General features: G+C 44.0%; 1 protein-coding gene across 1 annotated transcript in view; it reads left to right on the top strand.

The window, feature by feature from the left end:
• Positions 1–22,532, top strand: part of LOC130071419 (zinc finger E-box-binding homeobox 1-like) — a 66,138-nt gene that overhangs the window by 30,109 nt on the left and 13,497 nt on the right. The window contains exons 2-3 of the mRNA XM_056236228.1: positions 3,474–3,680; positions 10,549–10,749. Coding sequence (XP_056092203.1) covers positions 3,474–3,680; positions 10,549–10,749 — 408 coding nt within the window. The remainder of the gene's footprint in view (positions 1–3,473; positions 3,681–10,548; positions 10,750–22,532) is intronic.

Raw genomic sequence — 22,532 nt, 5'->3', positions numbered from 1 at the left:
CATTGTGTGTGTGTGTGTGTGTGTGTGTGTGTGTGCGTGTGTGTGTGTGTGTGTGTGTGTGTGTGTGTGTGTGTGTGTGTGTGTGTGTGTGTGTGTTTCTGAGAACTTCACACTTGTCGTGCTTTTTCATCTATTCCGTTTAATATCTACTGCTTTTTTCACAAGATCTTAATCTTAACTTTTGACAATTTAAATTTAAATTCTAAATTTAAAACTGTAATTCTGCTCATATTATATTCCTAAAACTCTTTCCATGTTATGCTGAGATCACACTGCATGAAGGTCAATTATTATTATTTATAATATATATAAATAATAGATAAATATTGTGGCAACCCTGGAATTGATAAGTACATACTGTAACTCGAATTAATTAATGCAAAGCAAGTCGCTTTACAAAATGCATGAATGTAAATGTGAAACAGTATTATTTAGTTATCAATACCTAAGCATATATTCAGATCACTTCAATTCAATTCAATTCAATTTTTTTGTATAGCGCTCTTCACAATACACATCGTTTCAAAGCAGCTTTACAGAAAATGCATGAGTTCATATTACAATTTACAGTGATCTGTTATCAGACGAGACTGTATAACTTATGTATTTCAGAAATGTACATATACAAATCACAGTTAGCTAAAAATGTATTCAACAATTCAATAATTTATGCAAAAAATACATTTAAACAATGTAATTATTTAAGGCAGAAACAAGCTAATTAAATACTTGTTCGTCAACAAATGATTATGACAGACAATTGTAGCATTGGTGCATGTTGATTCAGAGTTTATTAATCTTAGTTATTGTTAATTTCTACATTTACTAATCCATTATTAAACTGAAAGGTTGTATCTGATAACATTAGTTAATGCACTAACATTAACAAAGATTACTGAAACGAATGCATTGCTCATGTTAACTGATGCATTAACTAACGAGATCTGTTAATGTGTGTTAAAGTGGCTGTTTTTGCGATGCACATGTTAGATGTTGCAGTGCTGATGTTGTGTGTTCTCTGTGCTGATGTTGTGTGTTCTCTGTGCTGATGTTGTGTGTTCTCTGTGCTCATGTTGTGTGTTCTCTGTGCTGATGTTGTGTGTTCTCTGTGCTGATGTTGTGTGTTCTCAGTGCTGATGTTGTGTGTTCTCTGTGCTGATGTTGTGTGTTCTCTGTGCTGATGTTGTGTGTTCTCAGTGCTGATTTTGTGTGTTCTCTGTGCTGATGTTGTGTGTTCTCAGTACTGATGTTGTGTGTTCTCAGTGCTGATGTTGTTGTGTTGTGTGTTCTCAGTGCTGATGTTGTTGTGTTGTGTGTTCTCTGTGCTGATGTTGTGTGTTCTCTGTGCTGATGTTGTGTGTTCTCAGTGCTGATGTTGTGTGTTCTCTGTGCTGATGTTGTGTGTTCTCAGTACTGATGTTGTGTGTTCTCTGTGCTGATGTTGTGTGTTCTCTGTGCTGATGTTGTGTGTTCTCTGTGCTGATGTTGTGTGTTCTCAGTGCTGATGATGTGTGTTGTCTGTGCTGATGTTGTGTGTTCTCTGTGCTGATGTTGTGTGTTCTCTGTGCTGATGTTGTGTGTTCTCTGTGCTGATGTGTGTTCTCAGTGCTGATGATGTGTGTTGTCTGTGCTGATGTTGTGTGTTCTCTGTGCTGATGTTGTGTGTTCTCTGTGCTGATGTTGTGTGTTCTCAGTGCTGATGATGTGTGTTGTCTGTGCTGATGTTGTGTGTTCTCTGTGCTGATGTTGTGTGTTCTCTGTGCTGATGTTGTGTGTTCTCTGTGCTGATGTTGTGTGTTCTCTGTGCTGATGTTGTGTGTTCTCAGTGCTGATGTTGTGTGTTCTCTGTGCTGATGTTGTGTGTTCTCAGTGCTGATGTTGTGTGTTCTCTGTGCTGATGTTGTTTGTTCTCTGTGCTGATGTTGTGTGTTCTCTGTGCTGATGTTGTGTGTTCTCTGTGCTGATGTTGTGTGTTCTCTGTGCTGATGTTGTGTGTTCTCTGTGCTGATGTTGTGTGTTCTCTCTGCTGATGTTGTGTGTTCTCTGTGCTGATGTTGTGTGTTCTCAGTGCTGATGTTGTGTGTTCTCTGTGCTGATGTTGTGTGTTGTGTGTTCTCCGTGCTGATGTTGTGTGTTCTCTGTGCTGATGTTGTGTGTTGTGTGTTCTCCGTGCTGATGTTGTGTGTTCTCTGTGCTGATGTTGTGTGTTCTCAGTGCTGATGTTGTGTGTTCTCTGTGCTGATGTTGTGTGTTGTGTGTTCTCTGTGCTGATGTGTGTTCTCTGTGCTGATGTTGTGTGTTCTCTGTGCTGATGTTGTGTGTTCTCTGTGCTGATGTTGTGTGTTCTCAGTGCTGATGTTGTGTGTTCTCTGTGCTGATGTTGTGTGTTCTCTGTGCTGATGTTGTGTGTTCTCTGTGCTGATGTTGTGTGTTTTCTGTGCTGATGTTGTGTGTTCTCAGTGCTGATGTTGTGTGTTCTCTGTGCTGATGTTGTGTGTTCTCTGTGCTGATGTTGTGTGCTGATGTTGTGTGTTCTCTGTGCTGATGTTGTGTGCTAAAGTTGTGTGTTCTCTGTGCTGATGTTGTGCGTTCTCAGTGCTGATGTTGTGTGTTCTCTGTGCTGATGTTGTGTGTTCTCAGTGCTGATGTTGTGTGTTCTCTGTGCTGATGTTGTGTGTTCTCTGTGCTGATGTTGTGTGCTGATGTTGTGTGTTCTCTGTGCTGATGTTGTGTGCTGATGTTGTGTGTTCTCTGTGCTGATGTTGTGTGTTCTCAGTGCTGATGTTGTGTGTTCTCTGTGCTGATGTTGTGTGTTCTCTGTGCTGATGTTGTGTGTTCTCAGTGCTGATGTTGTGTGTTCTCTGTGCTGATGTTGTGTGTTCTCTGTGTTCTCTGTGCTGATGTTGTGTGTTCTCTGTGCTAATGTTGTGTGTTCTTTGTGCTGATGTTGTGTGTTCTCAGTGCTGATGTTGTGTGTTCTCTGATGTTGTGTGTTCTCAGTGCTGATGTTGTGTGTTCTCAGTGCTGATGTTGTGTGTTCTCAGTGCTGATGTTGTGTGTTCTCAGTGCTGATGTTGTGTGTTCTCTGATGTTGTGTGTTCTCAGTGCTGATGTTGTTGTGTTGTGTGTTCTCAGTGCTGATGTTGTTGTGTTGTGTGTTCTCAGTGCTGATGTTGTGTGTTCTCAGTGCTGATGTTGTGTGTTCTCAGTGCTGATGTTGTGTGTTCTCAGTGCTGATGTTGTGTGTTCTCTGATGTTGTGTGTTCTCAGTGCTGATGTTGTTGTGTTGTGTGTTCTCAGTGCTGATGTTTTGTGTTTTGTCTGTTCTCAGTGCTCATGTTGTGTGTTCTCAGTGCTCATGTTGTGTGTTCTCAGTGCTGATGTTGTGTGTTCTCAGTGCTGATGTTGTGTGTTCTCAGTGCTGATGTTGTGTGTTGTGTGTTCTCAGTGCTGATGTTGTGTTGTGTGTGTAGGAGAGAGCGAGCGCTGTCTGGGTTCTGCCGGAGAGGATGAGGGCAGTGTTTGGGGAATGGAGGTTCAGGACGGCAGAGATGCTCAGGATAAAGTAAGCGAGGGAACGGATCCCGGGAGTCCGGCTCCGGAGAACTGGATCCACACGGAGAACACTCCCCGAAACATCCCGGCCACACACTCCGAACGCTGCAACCACGCCATGTTCAGTACGTCCACACACTCCGAACGCTGCAACCACGGCATGTTCAGTACGTCCACACACTCCGAACGCTGCGACCTCGGCATGTTCAGTACGTCCACACACTCCGAACGCTGCGACCTCGGCATGTTCAGTACGTCCACACACTCCGAACGCTGCGACCTCGGCATGTTCAGTACGTCCACACACTCCGAACGCTGCGACCTCGGCATGTTCAGTACGTCCACACACTCCGAACGCTGCGACCTCGGCATGTTCAGTACGTCCACACACTCCGAACGCTGCGACCTCGGCATGTTCAGTACGTCCACACACTCCGAACGCTGCGACCTCGGCATGTTCAGTACGTCCACACACTCCGAACGCTGCGACCACGGCATGTTCAGTACGTCCACACACTCCGAACGCTGCGACCTCGGCATGTTCAGTACGTCCACACACTCCGAACGCTGCGACCACGGCATGTTCAGTACGTCCACACACTCCGAACGCTGCGACCTCGGCATGTTCAGTACGTCCACACACTCCGAACGCTGCGACCTCGGCATGTTCAGTACGTCCACACACTCCAAAAGCTGCAACCACGCCATGTTCAGTACGTCCACACACTCCGAACGCTGCAACCACGGCATGTTCAGTACGTCCACACACTCCGAACGCTGCGACCTCGGCATGTTCAGTACGTCCACACACTCCGAACGCTGCGACCTCGGCATGTTCAGTACGTCCACACACTCCGAGCGCTGCGACCACGGCATGTTCAGTACGTCCACACACTCCGAGCGCTGCGACCTCGGCATGTTCAGTACGTCCACACACTCCGAACGCTGCGACCACGGCATGTTCAGTACGTCCACACACTCCGAACGCTGCGACCTCGGCATGTTCAGTACGTCCACACACTCCGAACACTGCGACATCGGCATGTTCAGTACGTCCACACACTCCGAACGCTGCAACCACGGCATGTTCAGTACGTCCACACACTCCGAACGCTGCGACCTCGGCATGTTCAGTACGTCCACACACTCCGAACGCTGCGACCTCGGCATGTTCAGTACGTCCACACACTCCGAACGCTGCGACCTCGGCATGTTCAGTACGTCCACACACTCCGAACGCTGCGACCTCGGCATGTTCAGTACGTCCACACACTCCGAACGCTGCGACCTCGGCATGTTCAGTACGTCCACACACTCCGAACGCTGCGACCTCGGCATGTTCAGTACGTCCACACACTCCGAACGCTGCGACCTCGGCATGTTCAGTACGTCCACACACTCCGAACGCTGCGACCACGGCATGTTCAGTACGTCCACACACTCCGAACGCTGCAACCACGGCATGTTCAGTACGTCCACACACTCCGAACGCTGCGACCACGGCATGTTCAGTACGTCCACACACTCCGAACGCTGCGACCTCGGCATGTTCAGTACGTCCACACACTCCGAACGCTGCGACCACGGCATGTTCAGTACGTCCACACACTCCGAACGCTGCGACCTCGCCATGTTCAGTACGTCCACACACTCCGAACGCTGCGACCTCGGCATGTTCAGTACGTCCACACACTCCGAGCGCTGCGACCACGGCATGTTCAGTACGTCCACACACTCCGAACGCTGCGACCACGGCATGTTCAGTACGTCCACACACTCCGAACGCTGCAACCACGGCATGTTCAGTACGTCCACACACTCCGAACGCTGCGACCTCGGCATGTTCAGTACGTCCACACACTCCGAATGCTGCGACCTCGGCATGTTCAGTACGTCCACACACTCCGAACGAACGCTGCGACCTCGGCATGTTCAGTACGTCCACACACTCCGAACGCTGCGACCACGGCATGTTCAGTACGTCCACACACTCCGAACGCTGCGACCACGGCATGTTCAGTACGTCCACACACTCCGAACGCTGCGACCTCGGCATGTTCAGTACGTCCACACACTCCGAACGCTGCAACCTCGGCATGTTCAGTACGTCCACACACTCCGAACGCTGCGACCACGGCATGTTCAGTACGTCCACACACTCCGAACGCTGCGACCACGGCATGTTCAGTACGTCCACACACTCCGAACGCTGCGACCTCGGCATGTTCAGTACGTCCACACACTCCGAACGCTGCAACCTCGGCATGTTCAGTACGTCCACACACTCCGAACGCTGCAATCACGGCATGTTCAGTACGTCCACACACTCCGAACGCTGCGACCTCGGCATGTTCAGTACGTCCACACACTCCGAACGCTGCGACCACGGCATGTTCAGTACGTCCACACACTCCGAACGCTGCAACCTCGGCATGTTCAGTACGTCCACACACTCCGAACGCTGCAACCTCGGCATGTTCAGTACGTCCACACACTCCGAACCCTGCGACCTCGGCATGTTCAGTACGTCCACACACTCCGAACGCTGCGACCTCGGCATGTTCAGTACGTCCACACACTCCGAACGCTGCGACCACGGCATGTTCAGTACGTCCACACACTCCGAGCGCTGCGACCTCGGCATGTTCAGTACGTCCACACACTCCGAACGCTGCGACCACGGCATGTTCAGTACGTCCACACACTCCGATCGCTGCAACCACGGCATGTTCAGTACGTCCACACACTCCGAACGCTGCGACCACGGCATGTTCAGTACGTCCACACACTCCGAACGCTGCGACCTCGGCATGTTCAGTACGTCCACACACTCCGAACGCTGCGACCTCGGCATGTTCAGTACGTCCACACACTCCGAACGCTGCGACCACGGCATGTTCAGTACGTCCACACACTCCGAACGCTGCGACCTCGCCATGTTCAGTACGTCCACACACTCCGAACGCTGCGACCTCGGCATGTTCAGTACGTCCACACACTCCGAGCGCTGCGACCACGGCATGTTCAGTACGTCCACACACTCCGAACGCTGCAACCACGGCATGTTCAGTACGTCCACACACTCCGAACGCTGCAACCACGGCATGTTCAGTACGTCCACACACTCCGAACGCTGCGACCTCGGCATGTTCAGTACGTCCACACACTCCGAATGCTGCGACCTCGGCATGTTCAGTACGTCCACACACTCCGAACGCTGCAACCACGGCATGTTCAGTACGTCCACACACTCCGAACGCTGCGACCTCGGCATGTTCAGTACGTCCACACACTCCGAACGCTGCGACCTCGGCATGTTCAGTACGTCCACACACTCCGAACGCTGCGACCTCGGCATGTTCAGTACGTCCACACACTCCGAACGCTGCGACCACGGCATGTTCAGTACGTCCACACACTCCGAACGCTGCAACCTCGGCATGTTCAGTACGTCCACACACTCCGAACACTGCGACCTCGGCATGTTCAGTACGTCCACACACTCCGAACGCTGCGACCACGGCATGTTCAGTACGTCCACACACTCCGAACGCTGCGACCTCGGCATGTTCAGTACGTCCACACACTCCGAACGCTGCGACCTCGGCATGTTCAGTACGTCCACACACTCCGAACGCTGCGACCTCGGCATGTTCAGTACGTCCACACACTCCGAACGCTGCGACCTCGGCATGTTCAGTACGTCCACACACTCCGAACGCTGCGACCACGGCATGTTCAGTACGTCCACACACTCCGAACGCTGCGACCACGGCATGTTCAGTAAGCCTTTCACAGTCTGTTGTTCCACGAGAATCTCTTACATTCTTTATACTCCAGAATAAAAGATCTGGGGCCGTATTCACAAAGAATTTTAAGGCTAAAAGTAGCTCCTAACTGGCGAATTTAGGAGCAACTCCTAAAAATAATGGGCGTGTCACTCCTAACTTTAGGACTCCTAATTTTTTTCACTAAGAGTAATTCACGAAGCATTTTAGCCCTAAAAGTAGCAGCTAAGTCTGGGACAGCTTAAAAGAAGTCTAGAGGACTCCTAACTCACTAAGACCGATTCACAAAGGATTGTAGCGCACACCAGCGCCTCTCGCAGTCGTCCGGGGTCCGCGACACAAGCGGGAACGCTGCATTGATCTGCAGACAAATCCTCTCCCATTCTCACGCTTAGTTTTGCGTGATATCCCAGTGCCGAATTTCCCTTTTATTATGTTTTTTTTTTTTTTCAGCACCAGCTGGGCCAGCAGCAGTAACTGATCCTGCATCCAGTTGGCCTTTCTTTTCCATTTTGGCGTGTCCATAATCCACCGTCATTCAACTATTACATTACTTCAATAGGAGCAACATTTCCTTGCTTTAAGTAGTCTATTTAGGCTAATATGATGTCAATTAACCAAGCAAGTGTTAATGCAAGTGTCGTTTTTCATTATTAGGCAAGTGGCGGTTTTCATTGGGGTATTAAGCTACCTTGATTTAATTTAATTGAATTCACGACTTTTCTCTCTCTCTCTGCCTTTTTAGAATTACACTTCACTGGAGCCTGCACAAACATATCATTATATATGCATTTCGATGACATTACTATTATTATTTTGTGTAGGACACAGACATATTTAGATGTGGTAATTCCATGATTTGTTGCGTCTGTGTTATGCTCCGCATGATGGCCCTGTCATCTAACAACCAATCACCGTGATCACTGCGAGGAAGCTCGTGCATGAGAAGTGACGTCATCCATAGCAACGAAGACTCACTCTTAGTTTAGGAGTTGTCATTTTTCCTTACTAAGAGTCGGCCTGAAAGGCGCTGTGAATAACTTTTAAGAGAAAACTCCTAGCTAAAATATTTTAGTGCGATTTAGGAGTACTCCTAGTGGTAAGATAAAATTCTTCGTGAATACGGCCCCTGAAGAACTGTAATGAAACATCAAGAGCAAATACAGTCCTAAACATGTGTGAAAACTCTTTCTCAAAACACAATATTTGATCGGACCAAAACTTTGTTTACACACATTTAAAATGCTAGATAATAATAAAAACGTTTGGATGCCACACACATGCACCAAAGTAGCAAACTACAGTCTGGGATGTTTCATAATGCTTCATAATAGTAGTGGACATACTAATTACAGGATTCAATAAATAGTACGCTAAGTAAAGTTAGTTGTAAAGTTCAAATATCAAGTAAAAAAAAAAAAAAAATCTCAAAGAATAATGCCGATTTAAAAAAACAATTGAAGAATAATAAGTGTTTTTCTCACCCTTGAATAAATCCGTACAAAAATAAAAAAATACAAAATAAAAGCAATGTATGTCAATAATGATGTCATGTGATAAGTCAAATATCAAGTTTAAACACACACACACACACACACACACACACACATATATATATTTATATAATAAAAAAATTAAAGTGTTTTTCCCACCCTTGAATAAATCTGTACAAACATTTTAAATGCAAAATATAAACAATGCATGTCAATAATGATGTCATGTGATAACAATGTCAAATATCAAGTTTAAAAAACCATATATTTATATAATGGCAATTTTAAACACTATTTTTCTCACCTTTGAACGGGTCTGTAATATGTACAAAAATTAAACATGCAAAATCATTTATATATATATATATATATATATGATCATAATATATTGTATTTTGAACACAAATCCTAAAGTGACATTAAACCCCAGTTGTAAGTGTTGTTCTCCATCTTGAACGGGTCTGCACTTTGTTTGTATAATTTGGGTTTTTAAGTTTTATTTATTTAATTTTTTTAACTATGTCACCGACCAGCAATGGCCTACATTCGTGTCAGCTTCCTGTGTGTAATCATCACGATATGACATGACACATTTAAAAAAGAGTAATTATCATCATTATCGCTGTGATGACTCTCGTTTCCACCGCCTCCGTGATTCTGGCGATATTCGAGACAGAAATGCAGAAACTCAAACATGCTGCGCTCATCATATCTCCTCACATCAGACGAGCTGAAACTCTAAAGCTTCTCGAGATCAAACGCCAGAGTTCGTCCACGACTTACAGCGACTGAAGTGCGGCGTGAGACAACCATTCAGATTGTTGTATTATTTATATTCGCTATGTTGTTTATTGTTTTTTCTATGTACTGTCATGAAAATAATAATAATAAGTTAATAAAAACATATTAAACATATAAAGACACAATAAAAATATACAAAACTATATATATAAAAAAATACCTCTCTTTTGATATATATATATATATATATAATATATTGATACATGTATAATTTTTTGGTATATTTTTATAATGTGTTTGCAAATTATTTTGAATAAATATGATAATGCTTAATAATTTCCTTAATATTTTATATATATATATATATATATATATATATACAGGTATATATATATATATATATATACAGGTATATATATATATATATATATAATATTAAGGGAATAAATAAGAATTATTATCTTTATTCAAAATACCTTTTGATTTTGGAGTAAAATGTATGGAAACCCATTTTCACCATATAAAAAAAAACATGCTTTGGTAAATCATAAGTATGACATAAAAAGTCAGAATTATGACAGAAAAAGTTGAAACTATGAGATACTAGGTTGAATCTGTGACATAAAAAGTCAGAAATATGACATAATTATGAAATTTTCTAATTTTTAACTTTTAAGTCAACTTTTTATGTCCTAATTATTTTAATCTGGATTAAAACATGTCAGCCCAGAAATGATATCTGGTTGAAAATGTTCTGATTCTTTATTATTATTATTTATTACTGTTCTTTTGCACTTTGGTTTACTTTATACATTTTGTTGTATGTTGTTTTGTTGCGTTTACATGATCTTTTTGCTATCAAAAAAAGTCATTAAACCTGTTATCAAGAAAGTTCTCTGTATCTTTTCCACCTGTTTTTGTGATGTAATTCCTGACGTTGATCTGAGCGTGTGTGTGTGTGTGTGTCTCAGGTCAGACTGACGCTCATGTGATGGATGATATGCCTCATTACGACTCAGTGGTTCAGCTGAGGAAAGTGTCGAACCTGCTCAGTCCGATTCACACACAGAAACACAACGGATCCGTGAACTCGTATCATTTAGACGGCGTTCAGGACGACATGTCTCCGGTCTGCTGGTCTCCGGGAGAACACGACTCACCTGAGGGAAAAGGTACACTAGCATCACCTGCAGTTCATGTGATACAGGGTTCATACAACGAGCTTAAAGGGATAGTTCACCCAAAAATGAAAATTAGCCCATGATTTACTCACCCTCAAGTCATAATAGGTGTATACGACATTCTTCTTTCAAACGAATTCATGGATCTTTCAAGCTTTATAATGGCAGTGAATGGCTGTTTCTGTTTTGAAGTCCATAAAAGTGCATCTATCCATCATAAAAGTGCATCTATCCATCATAAAAATGCAACTGTCCATCATAAAAGTGTATCTATCCATCATAAAATTGCATCTATCCATCATAAATGTGCATCTATCCATCATAAAAGTGCATCTACTCATGATAAAAGTGCATCTATCCATCACAAAAGTGCATCTGTCCATCATTAAAGTGCATCTATTCATGATAAAAGTGCATCTGTCCATCATAAAAGTGCATCTATCCATCATAAAAGTGCATCTGTCCATCATAAAAGTGCATCTATCCATCATAAAAGTGCATCTGACCATCATAAAAGTGCATCTATCCATGATAAAAGTGCATCTATCCATCATAAAAGTGCATCTATCCATCATAAAAGTGCATCTATCCATCATAAGTGCATCTGTCCATCATAAAAGTGTATCTATCCATCATAAAAGTGCATCTATCCATCATAAATGTGCATCTATCCGTCATAAAAGTGCATCTACTCATGATAAAAGTGCATCTATCCATCACAAAAGTGCATCTATCCATCATTAAAGTGCATCTATCCATCACAAAAGTGCATCTGTCCATCATTAAAGTGCATCTATTCATGATAAAAGTGCATCTGTCCATCATAAAAGTGCATCTATCCATCATAAAAGTGCATCTGTCCATCATAAAAGTGCATCTATCCATCATAAAAGTGCATCTATCCATCATAAAAGTGCATCTACTCATGATAAAAGTGCATCTATCCATCACAAAAGTGCATCTGACCATCATAAAAGTGCATCTATCCATGATAAAAGTGCATCTATCCATCATAAAAGTGCATCTATCCATCATAAAAGAGCATCTATCCATCATAAATGTGCATCTATCCGTCATAAAAGTGCATCTACTCATGATAAAAGTGCATCTATCCATCACAAAAGTGCATCTATCCATCATTAAAGTGCATCTATTCATGATAAAAGTGCATCTATCCATCATAAAAGTGCATCTATCCATCATAAAAGTGCATCTATCCATCATTAAAGTGCATCTATTCATGATAAAAGTGCATCTATCCATCATAAAAGTGCATCTATCCATCATAAAAGTGCATCTAACCATCATTAAAGTGCATCTATTCATGATAAAAGTGCATCTATCCATCATAAAAGTGCATCTATCCATCATAAAAGTGCATCTATCCATCATAAAAGTGCATCTGTCATCATAAAAGTGTATCTATCCATCATAAAAGTGCATCTATTCATGATAAAAGTGCATCTATCCATCATAAATGTGCATCTATCCATCATAAAAGTTTATCTACTCATGATAAAAGTGCATCTGTCCATCATAAAAGTGTATCTATCCATCATAAAAGTGCATCTATCCATCATAAAAGTGCATCTGTCCATCATAAAAGTGTATCTATCCATCATAAAAGTGCATCTATTCATGATAAAAGTGCATCTATCCATCATAAAAGTGCATCTATCCATCATAAAAGTGCATCTATCCATCATAAAAGTGTATCTATCCATCATTAAAGTGCATCTATTCATCATAAAAGTGCATCTGTCCATCATAAAAGTGCATCTATCCATTATTAAAGTGCATCTGTCCATCATAAACGTGCATCTATCCATCATAAAAGTGCATCTATCCATGATAAAAGTGCATCTATCCATCATAAAAGTGCATCTATCCATGATAAAAGTGCATCTATCCATTATTAAAGTGCATCTGTCCATTATAAACGTGCATCTATCCATCATAAAAGTGCATCTGTCCATCATAAAAGTTCATCTATCCATCATAAAATTGCATCTGTCCATCATAAAAGTGCATCTATCCATCATAAAAGTGCATCTGTCCATCATAAAAGTGCATCTGTCCATCATAAAAGTGCATCTCTCCATCATAAAAGTGCATCTATCCATCATAAAAGTGCATCTGTCCATCATAAAAGTGCATCTGTTCATCATAAAATGCATCTATCCATTATTAAAGTGCATCTGTCCATGATAAAAGTACATCTATCCATGATAAAAGTGCATCTATCCATCATAAAAGTGCATCTATCCATGATAAAAGTGCATCTATCCATCATAAAAGTGCATCTATCCATCATAAAAGTGCATCTATCCATGATAAAAGTGCATCTATCCATCATAAAAGTGCATCAGTCCATCATAAAAGTGCATCTATCCATCATAAAAGTGCATCTGTCCATGATAAAAGTGCATCTATCCATGATAAAAGAAAGTGCATCTGTCCAGCATAAAAGTGCATCTATCCATAATAAAAGTGCATCTGTCCAGCATAAAAGTGCATCTATCCATCATAACAGTGCATCTATCCATCATAAAAGTGCATCTATCCATGATAAAAGTGCATCTATCCATCATAACAGTGCATCTATCCATCTTAAAACTGCATCAGTCAATCATAAAAGTGCATCTATCCATCATAAAAGTGCATCTATCCATGATAAAAGTGCATCTGTCCATCATAAGTGCATCTGTCCATGATAAAAGTGCATCTATCCATCATTAAAGTGCATCTATCCATGATAAAAGTGCATCTGTCCGTCATAAAAGTGCATCTATCCATCATAAAAGTGCATCAGTCCATCATAAAAGTGCATCTATCCATCATAAAAGTGCATCTGTCCATGATAAAAGTGCATCTATCCATGATAAAAGAAAGTGCATCTGTCCAGCATAAAAGTGCATCTATCCATAATAAAAGTGCATCTGTCCAGCATAAAAGTGCATCTATCCATCATAACAGTGCATCTATCCATCATAAAAGTGCATCTATCCATGATAAAAGTGCATCTATCCATCATAACAGTGCATCTATCCATCTTAAAACTGCATCAGTCAATCATAAAAGTGCATCTATCCATTTACATTTACATTTACATTTATTCATTTAGCAGACGCTTTTATCCAAAGCGACTTACAAATGAGAACAATAGAAGCAGTTAAACTAGCAGTAGGACAACAATACGTAAGTGCTATAACCCCTCTCAGTTTAATTTTAGTGCAGGTTTTTTTTTTTTTTTTTTTTTTTATAGAATAGAAGAGAAGAGAAAGTGTTAATTCTACTGAATCAAGTGCTGCCGAAAAAGATATGTCTTCAGCAGTTTCTTGAAAGTGGCTACTGACTCAGAAGCTCTGGTTGAGTTAGGCAGATCATTCCACCAACAGGGAACAGTCATGGTAAAGGTCCGAGAGAGAGATTTTGTGCCTCTTTGAGATGGTACCACAAGACGACATTCGCTAGCAGAGCGCAGGTTTCTGGATGGCACATAAGTCTGAAGTAGTGAGTTTAGGTAAGAGGGAGCAGTGCCAGTGGTTGTTCTGTAGGCAAATGTCAGTGCCTTGAATTTAATGCGAGCGGCAACTGGCAACCAGTGCAATTGTGTGAGGAGAGGAGTGACGTGTGCTCTCTTCGGCTCATTGAAGACTACTCTGGCTGCAGCATTCTGGATCAATTGTAGAGGTTTGACAGAGCAAGCTGGAAGACCAGCCAGGAGAGCATTACAATAGTCCAGTCTGGATAAAACAAGTGCTTGGACAAGGAGTTGTGTGGCATGCTCTGTAAGGAAGGGCCTGATCCTCCTAATGTTGTGCAAGGCAAATCTGCAGGACCGGGCAGTTCTAGCAATGTGGTCTGTGAATTTCAACTGATCATCAATTACAACCCCAAGGTTCTTAGCTGACCTTGATGGAGTTATGGATGACGAGCCTAGCTGAATGGAGAAGTTGTGATGAAGTGTTGGGTTGGCCGGGACCACAAGTAGCTCTGTCTTCGCAAGGTTTAGTTGAAGGTGGTGGTCCTTCATCCAGCCAGAAATGTCTGTCAGGCAGGCTGAGATACGAGCAGCTACCGTCGGATCGTCAGGCTGGAATGAGAGGTAGAGTTGCGTGTCATCAGCGTAGCAATGATAGGAAAAGCCATGTTTCTGAATCACAGATCCTAGTGATGTCATGTAGATGGAGAAGAGGAGTGGTCCAAGCACTGAGCCCTGAGGCACCCCAGTAGCTAGATGTTGGGTCTTAGATGCCACACCTCTCCACGACACCCTAAAGGACCTACCTGAGAGGTAAGACTCGAACCATTGGAGTGCAGTTCCCGAGATGCCCTTCATCTTTAGGATTGACAGGAGGATCTGGTGGTTAACTGTGTCAAAAGCAGCAGACAGATCCAGCAGGATGAGGACTGAGGATTTGGAAGCTGCTCTTGCCAGTCTCAGAGCTTCAATTACTGAGAGCAGGGCAGTCTCAGTTGAGTGTCCACTTTTGAAACCAGACTGATTGTCGTCCAAGAGCTTGTTCTGTGTAAGAAAGGAGGAGATCTGGTTGAAAACAACTCGTTCAAGTGTTTTCGCGACAAATGGAAGAAGAGATACCGGTCTGTAACTTGTTAGATGTGCTGGATTTAGATTGGGTTTCTTAAGCAGTGGGGTTACTCGAGCCTGCTTAAAAGCTGTGGGAAAGGTACCAGTGTGAAGAGAGGTGTTTATGATGTGCGTGAGTGTGGGTACAACTGAGGAAGAAATGGCTTGAAGTAGATTAGTGGGGATAGGATCAAGCGGACAGGTAGTAGGGCGATTGGAAAGGAGGAGTTTAGAGACTTCCGCCTCTGAAAGTAGAGAGAAGGAGGGTAGAATGTGTGCGTTTGTTGGTAAAATGTGTGTGTCAGTTTGTGGATTGGTAAATTGGCCACTGATGGTGGTTGTTTTTTCTATGAAGAATGTGGCAAAATCGTCAGCTGTTAGGGTTGATGAAGGAGGAGGAGGAGGAGGGTTAAGAAGAGAGGAGAAGGTTTTGAAAAGCATGCGAGAGTCAGAAGAATTGAAAATTTTGTTGTGATAGTAAGCCATTTTAGCAGTAGAGATATTAGCAGAGAAGGAAGAGAGAAGGGATTGATAAAGACCCAGGTCTGTTGAATCTTTCGATTTGCGCCACTTCCTCTCTGCACCCTTGAGTTTAGTACGATGTTCGCGAAGAATATCAGTTAACCAGGGGGCAGAGGGTGTGGCGCGGGCTGGCCTGGAGGAAAGGGGACAGAAGTTGTCCAAGCAGGATGTTAAATTGGAGAAAAGAGTATCAGTTGCACTGTTAGTATCAAGTGTTGAGAGCTGATCAGGTGGAGGAAGTGTGGATGAGACCAAAGAGGATAGGTGAGAGGGTGAAAGTGAGCGTAGGTTTCGTCGAAAGGTGACCTGTGGAGGAGTGTGTGTTGTGTTCTGAGGCAGGTTGAGGTTGAGAGTGAGGAGGAAGTGATCTGAGGTGTGCAGTGGAGTGACCAGTGTATTGTCCGTAGAGCAGTAGCGTGTGTAGATAAGGTCCAATTGGTTACCTGATTTGTGAGTAGCCACAGTAGATACTCGTTTGAGGTCGAATGATGCAAGCAGGGTGTGGAAATCAGCAGCCTGAGGTTTTTCTAGGTGGATGTTGAAGTCTCCAAGAATTACAAGAGGAGTACCATCTTTAGGGAAGGAAGAGAGTAGCACATCAAGCTCCTCCAAAAAACTGCCAAGTTGACCTGGGGGACGATATACAACTAGAAAATGAATTTTTATAGGACTAGTGATGGTAATTGAATGTGATTCAAATGAGCTGTTGTCAAATAGAGGTGGTAAAGGATCAAATTTCCAGTCATTTGAGATGAGCAGACCAGTACCACCACCCCTTCCGGTCAGACGGGGGGTGTGTGAGAAAGTGAAGTTAGTGGAGACTTTTATGATCTATCACTTTTATGATCTATCCATCATAAAAGTGCATCTATCCATGATAAAAGTGCATCTATCCATGATAAAAGTGCATCTATCCATGATAAAAGTGCATCTGTCCAGCATAAAAGTGCATCTATCCATTATTAAAGTGCATTTGTCCATCATAAACGTGCATCTATCCATCATAAAAGTGCATCTGTCCATCATAAAAGTGCATCTATCCATCATAAAAGTGCATCTGTCCATCATAAAAGTGCATCTGTCCATGATAAAAGTGCATCTTTCCATGATAAAAGTGCATCTATCCATCATAAAAGTGCATCTATCCATGATATAAGTGCATCTGTCCGTCATAAAAGTGCATCTATCCATCATAAAAGTGCATCTGTCCATCAAAAAAGTGCATCTGTCCATCATAAAAGTGCATCTCTCCATCATAAAAGTGCATCTGTCCATCATAAAAGTGCATCTATCCATCATAAAAGTGCATCTGTCCATCATAAAAGTGCATCTGTTCATCATAAAATGCATCTATCCATTATTAAAGTGCATCTGTCCATGATAAAAGTACATCTATCCATGATAAAAGTGCATCTATCCATGATAAAAGTGCATCTATCCATGATAAAAGTGCATTCTGTCCATCATAAAAGTGCATCTGTCCATGATAAAAGTGCATCTATCCATGATAAAAGTGCATCTATCCATGATAAAAGTGCATCTATCCATAATAAAAGTGCATCTATCCATGATAAAGTGCATTCTGCCCATCATAAAAGTGCATCTGTCCATCATAAAACGTCTCAGGTTACGACTGTAACCATAGTTCCCTGAGAAAGGGAACGAGACGATGAGTCAACGACGCTTTGGGAACGCCCCCAGCGTGAATGTGTCTGAGCATCAATGTCAACTAGTCCAATGGAAAGAATGACGGGCGGGTGACGTCAAGACACACACGGGCGGGTGACGTCATGACCAGGAAGGGATAAAAGCACATCCGGTGCAAACCGGCATTAGCTTCGAAAATTGCCGAAGCAAGCCGATCACAGGGATGCAGGAAGTATGGCAGGGTGACGCATCGTCTCGTGCACTTTTATGATGGACTGATGCACTTTTATGATGGATAGATGCACTGTTATGATGGATCTGCTTTCTCAGGGAACTATGGTTACAGTCGTAACCTGAGACGTTCCCTTTCGAGGGAACTCGCGATGCATCAACGACGCTTTGGGAACGAGAATACCTAAAACGCCAGACTTTCAAATGCCTGAGTGTCAGCCTGTTGTCACACTGCACCAAGCACCTGGGTTCCTGGGGCAGCATTCAGGTCCAAGCTCTAAAACCTCACGAATGTGAGTGGTGAGGACCAGCCCGCCGCATCACAAACATCTTGGAGATAACTCCAGATAATACGCTTAGAAGCCATACTCCTAGTGGAATGAGCCCTGACCACCAAATGGTTGGCCAGAAGACTCACAAGCAAGAAGAATAGTCTCCACTATCTATTTGCTCAATAGGTTGGATTTTCTCGACAGAGAAGTCCTCCTGGTCCGAAAAATGGGGGAGGACAAAAACCTGCAGCACAATAGGCCTCGGAATAATGGTAGGCACCTTTGGAACATATCCATGTTTCGGGTAAGATTGCCTTGGCCATCCCCGGTGCACTCAAGGCAGGTGGGGACCGAAAGGGCCTGAAGGTCTGACTCTTATAGGGACGAAATAGCTAGCAGAAAATAGTCTTAAAAGAAAGGAACTTCTCTGAGACCAAATCTAAGGGCTCGAAGGGAGCCCCAGATAGGCCTTCATGATTAATCTTATGATTAATCATGACTATCATCCTCTTAATGAAATATCTCAAGCTTTTGTGAGTACCTACAGCTCAAGATTAATTCATCCACGCTGCTACAAAGAGCGTTTTAGAAAGTCTTTTTTCCAAACTGCAATTAGATTTTATAATCAGTGTTATGTGAGATGATATATATATATATATATATATATATATATATATATATATTTATGTATTTATTCTGGTCGTATATAATCATGGTGCTTTGAAAAATTGATACTTGAGAACAAGATTTGTTGCTGTTGTGTATGTTGTTTGTTGTTGTTGTTGTTTATTTATTCATTGTATTTCTATGCTGTTGTGACACATAAATTTCCCCCTGGGGGATTAATAAAGTAAATCAAATCAAATCAAATCTAGAACTATTGCCAGGTCCCAAGCCAGCACCCTAGTGCAAGTTGCAGGCCTCAGCCTCAAAGTGTCACGAAGGAAACGAGTGATCAGGGGGTCGCGACCCAAAAATGTACTACCCACCAGGGTGTGGAAAGCCGCAATGGCCGCCACGTATACCTTAAGCGTGGAAGGACATAGACCTGATACAAAGCGTTCTTGCAGAAACTCGAATACTGTGTTTACTGAACAGTTAACCGGATCCCACTGACACTGGTAACACAAAGAAGTGAAAAACTCTCGAAATAGCGAATACAGTTTCCTCGTAGCGGGAGCTCTGGAGCTTAGAATGGTCTCAACAACCTCGGTTGAGAGACCACTCTCTATGAGTTGGGCCCCCTCAGAGGCCAAACCCACAGTTTCCAAATCCCCTGCCGGGGGTGGAATATTGCATCCCCTGCCTGAGACGGAAGGTCTCTCCTAATGGGGACCTCCAAGGGAGGTCCGTCGATGAGAAAAATTAGGTCCGCAAACCAAATTCAGCTCGGCCAGGGTGGTGCTACTAATTAGGCTTATTCCATCCTGGCGGAATCACTCCAGAACTCCTGGGAGCAGAGCAACAGGGGGAAATGCGTACAGACGTAGCCTCGGCCACGTCTGCACCATAGCAACCAGCCCCGAGGGGACTGGTTGAGTAAGGGATAACCAGAGTGGACAGTGCGTCGTATGCTGAGACGAGAACAAATCCACTTCTGCCTGGCCGTAAAACTCCCATATTTGCTCCACCGCCTCGGGATGGAGTCCCCTGGCCTCAGCCCCTGCCTCGACAGGGTGTCTGCTCCAATATTCTGGCCCCCTGGAATATACACTGCCCTCAGACAGCGTAACCCCAACATCTGCATATGAGCGAGAATGACACCTCGGTGCCGAACCGCTAACTGTTCTGATTCCGCTAGAATCAGCCAGTCATCTATGCAATTCAGAAAGCGTATGCACTGCAGCCTGGCGGGGCCAGAGCTGCGTCTACACGCTTCGTGAATGTGCGGGGTGATAGAGCTAGACCGAAAAGAAGTGCCTGATACTGGTGTTCTTTGCCCCAAAGAAAACCTCAAGAACCTCCTGTGCTGAGGGAGGTATGGAAGTATGCATCTTTTAGATCTATCGTGACAAACCAGTCCTCGGATCTTGATTTGAGTCACGATCTGTTTGAGTGTTAGCATCTTGGACTTGAGTTCCAGCACCAAACACTCCAACAGACGAAGATCTAGTATGTGACGCAGCTCTCCATCCTCTTTTGGAACAATGAGATAACGACTGTAAAGACCCGACGCAATGTCGGGTGTGTACACCTGCTCTATAGCTTTCTTTGCTAACAGGGCTTTTACCTCTTGCTCCATTACCAGAGCCTGCTCGGAATGCACTAATGTGAGCAACACTCCGTTGTAGCCTGGAGGACGAGAACCAAATCTGCCTCTTACTACTAACTGCAGGACCCATAGAGATATATTTGGCAGTAGCTTCCGCGCTGCCAGAAAATCTACCAAGGGAACCAGCCCCTCGAGGCTGGCCTCTGGTGTAATAAAGACAGCCAGTTCGGGGACCTGAAGCATACTGGCAGGAACCACCCGAAATGACTGTTTTCGAACCCCCCTCAGAGGGCGCGAGTCCGACGCAATGTCGAGTTGACGCTGCGCCAGAAGCTCGCTGGAGACCGCTGCGCCCCAAAGCACCAAGGGTGGCGGGGTTGGCAGAACGGTCCCCTGAGGGCACCGAGATGGAAAGGGCACCGTATAATGAGGTGTACACCATTTCACCCCGGTTGGGGCTGCCCTCACCGGTCTGACGCCGGTGGCGCCAGACCTTTTCTTTGGAGCCGCAGCCTTCTCAGCGTGAAGAACGGTCCTCGGATCCGGCTTCTGCTTTGAAGGCTTTGGCTGCTGTGTTGTGTATGAGAAACTAGACGGCTGGAGCTGCTCATGCCCAGCAGCCCCAGGGGGTTGGACATAGCGAGGGAGAGATTATCTTGTATCTTTCTCCATGATTCCCATCAAATTGAGCCAGAGGTGTCTCTCAGTGACCACAAGGGCTGCCATCCCTGAGAAATAAATCTGAGGCCCGACGGAGTTCTCAAACCCCATCGGGCCAAACTCCCTCACTTCTGTCCAAATAACGCAGCAGGTCAGCCTGATTTGCTTGTAGCACTGCTATAGTTTGCAAGCATGCTCATGTTAGACCCCATGCCATATATGCTTTTCCCACTAGATTAAAAAATAGTTTTCTTTAATGGTTTAGTGAGAGAAGCCGATACTGAACCGGGAGACAGATAGCTCGCAAGCGTCTGTTCTACCCGGGGTATTGCCCCATAGCCATACTCTCTTAACCCCCAAATATCTGAATATACATGAATGTGGGGGCTAAAAGACAAGATGAGTAAGGCTTTTTCCATGATCTAGACAGCTCGCCGTGCAGATCGGGAAAAATGGAAGGCCCCGTGATGGAGGTGGAAAAATAGAGGGAAGGAAACTCGTCAATTTATTTTATTTTTAGTACGAGTGCCCCCTTATTTCTGCTGGCCATTAAATATTTAATTTATCTACAGCCTTAGTAAACACCTCCACCAGCTTATTTTTTTTTTTTATATATTCTTTATATATATTCACTTTATTTTACATATAATATATAAACTATCATATATATATATATATATATATATATATATATAGGCTATATATATTTCTCATACTTTGGGGAAAGAGATGGCAAATCCACTTCCCCCATGATTGTGTCACTTTCAATGCCCAGCACATCTACCTCCTCGGAGGTAGAGGACTGAAGCATTGATTTCTCTCCCCGGGCGGAAGAGACCGCAGCGCGGGCTTCCGAGACCGGCGAGAGAGCACTGGATCCCTCGTGGAAAAGGAGGAGATAAGATCCGCGGACCCGTCTCCAACCCCTTAAAAAGATCCTATTCGCGATCCACAGGAATGCATTCTCCGCGCTGCCTCGGCAGACGCGGGTCCTGCACCCTGAGGATCGCGAGCCTGGCCACTTTCCTCGAAAAGCACCAGGCGAGAGTGGAGCATGCGGAGCGGAAGCATCTCGCATGTCCACCCGTTAAATAATGCGGGCAGGGAGAAGCACAGAGTTTGGAAAGTTGTTTCGCCATAACTCTTCCCAATAATATCGAACAGACAACAATAAATAGACAGAGACAGAGTAACATAGATCGCTTACTGAGGCACAGAAGCTAATGCCGGTTTGCACCGGATGTGCTTTTATCCCTTCCTGGTCTTGACGTCACCCGCCCGTGACGCTCATTCTTTCCATTGGACTAGTTGACATTGATGCTCAGACGCATTCACGCTGGGGGCGTTCTCAAAGCGTCGTTGACGCATCGCGAATTCCCTCGAAAGGAAAGTGCATCTATCCATGATAAAAGTGCATCTATCCATCATAAAAGTGCATCTGTCCATCATAAACCTTTATCAACTAAAATAACTAGCTTCCGGCCAAACAAACATACGGATTCGACTTAAGCATTACTTATGCGAGTGATGTGACGGACTGCTGATATCTACGCTACGCCATGACGCACTTCGCTACTTCTGACGTCATAAGTTGCGCTTTAGGCGCAAGTAGAGACCGTGAGAATTTTACTTTGTAACA

This window comes from Rhinichthys klamathensis, unplaced genomic scaffold, assembly GCF_029890125.1.
Source record: "Rhinichthys klamathensis goyatoka isolate OS25496 unplaced genomic scaffold, OSU_Roscu_1.1 h1tg000441l_1, whole genome shotgun sequence".
Lineage (NCBI taxonomy): Eukaryota > Metazoa > Chordata > Actinopteri > Cypriniformes > Leuciscidae > Rhinichthys > Rhinichthys klamathensis.
This window is presented reverse-complemented; position numbering and strand designations above follow the sequence as displayed.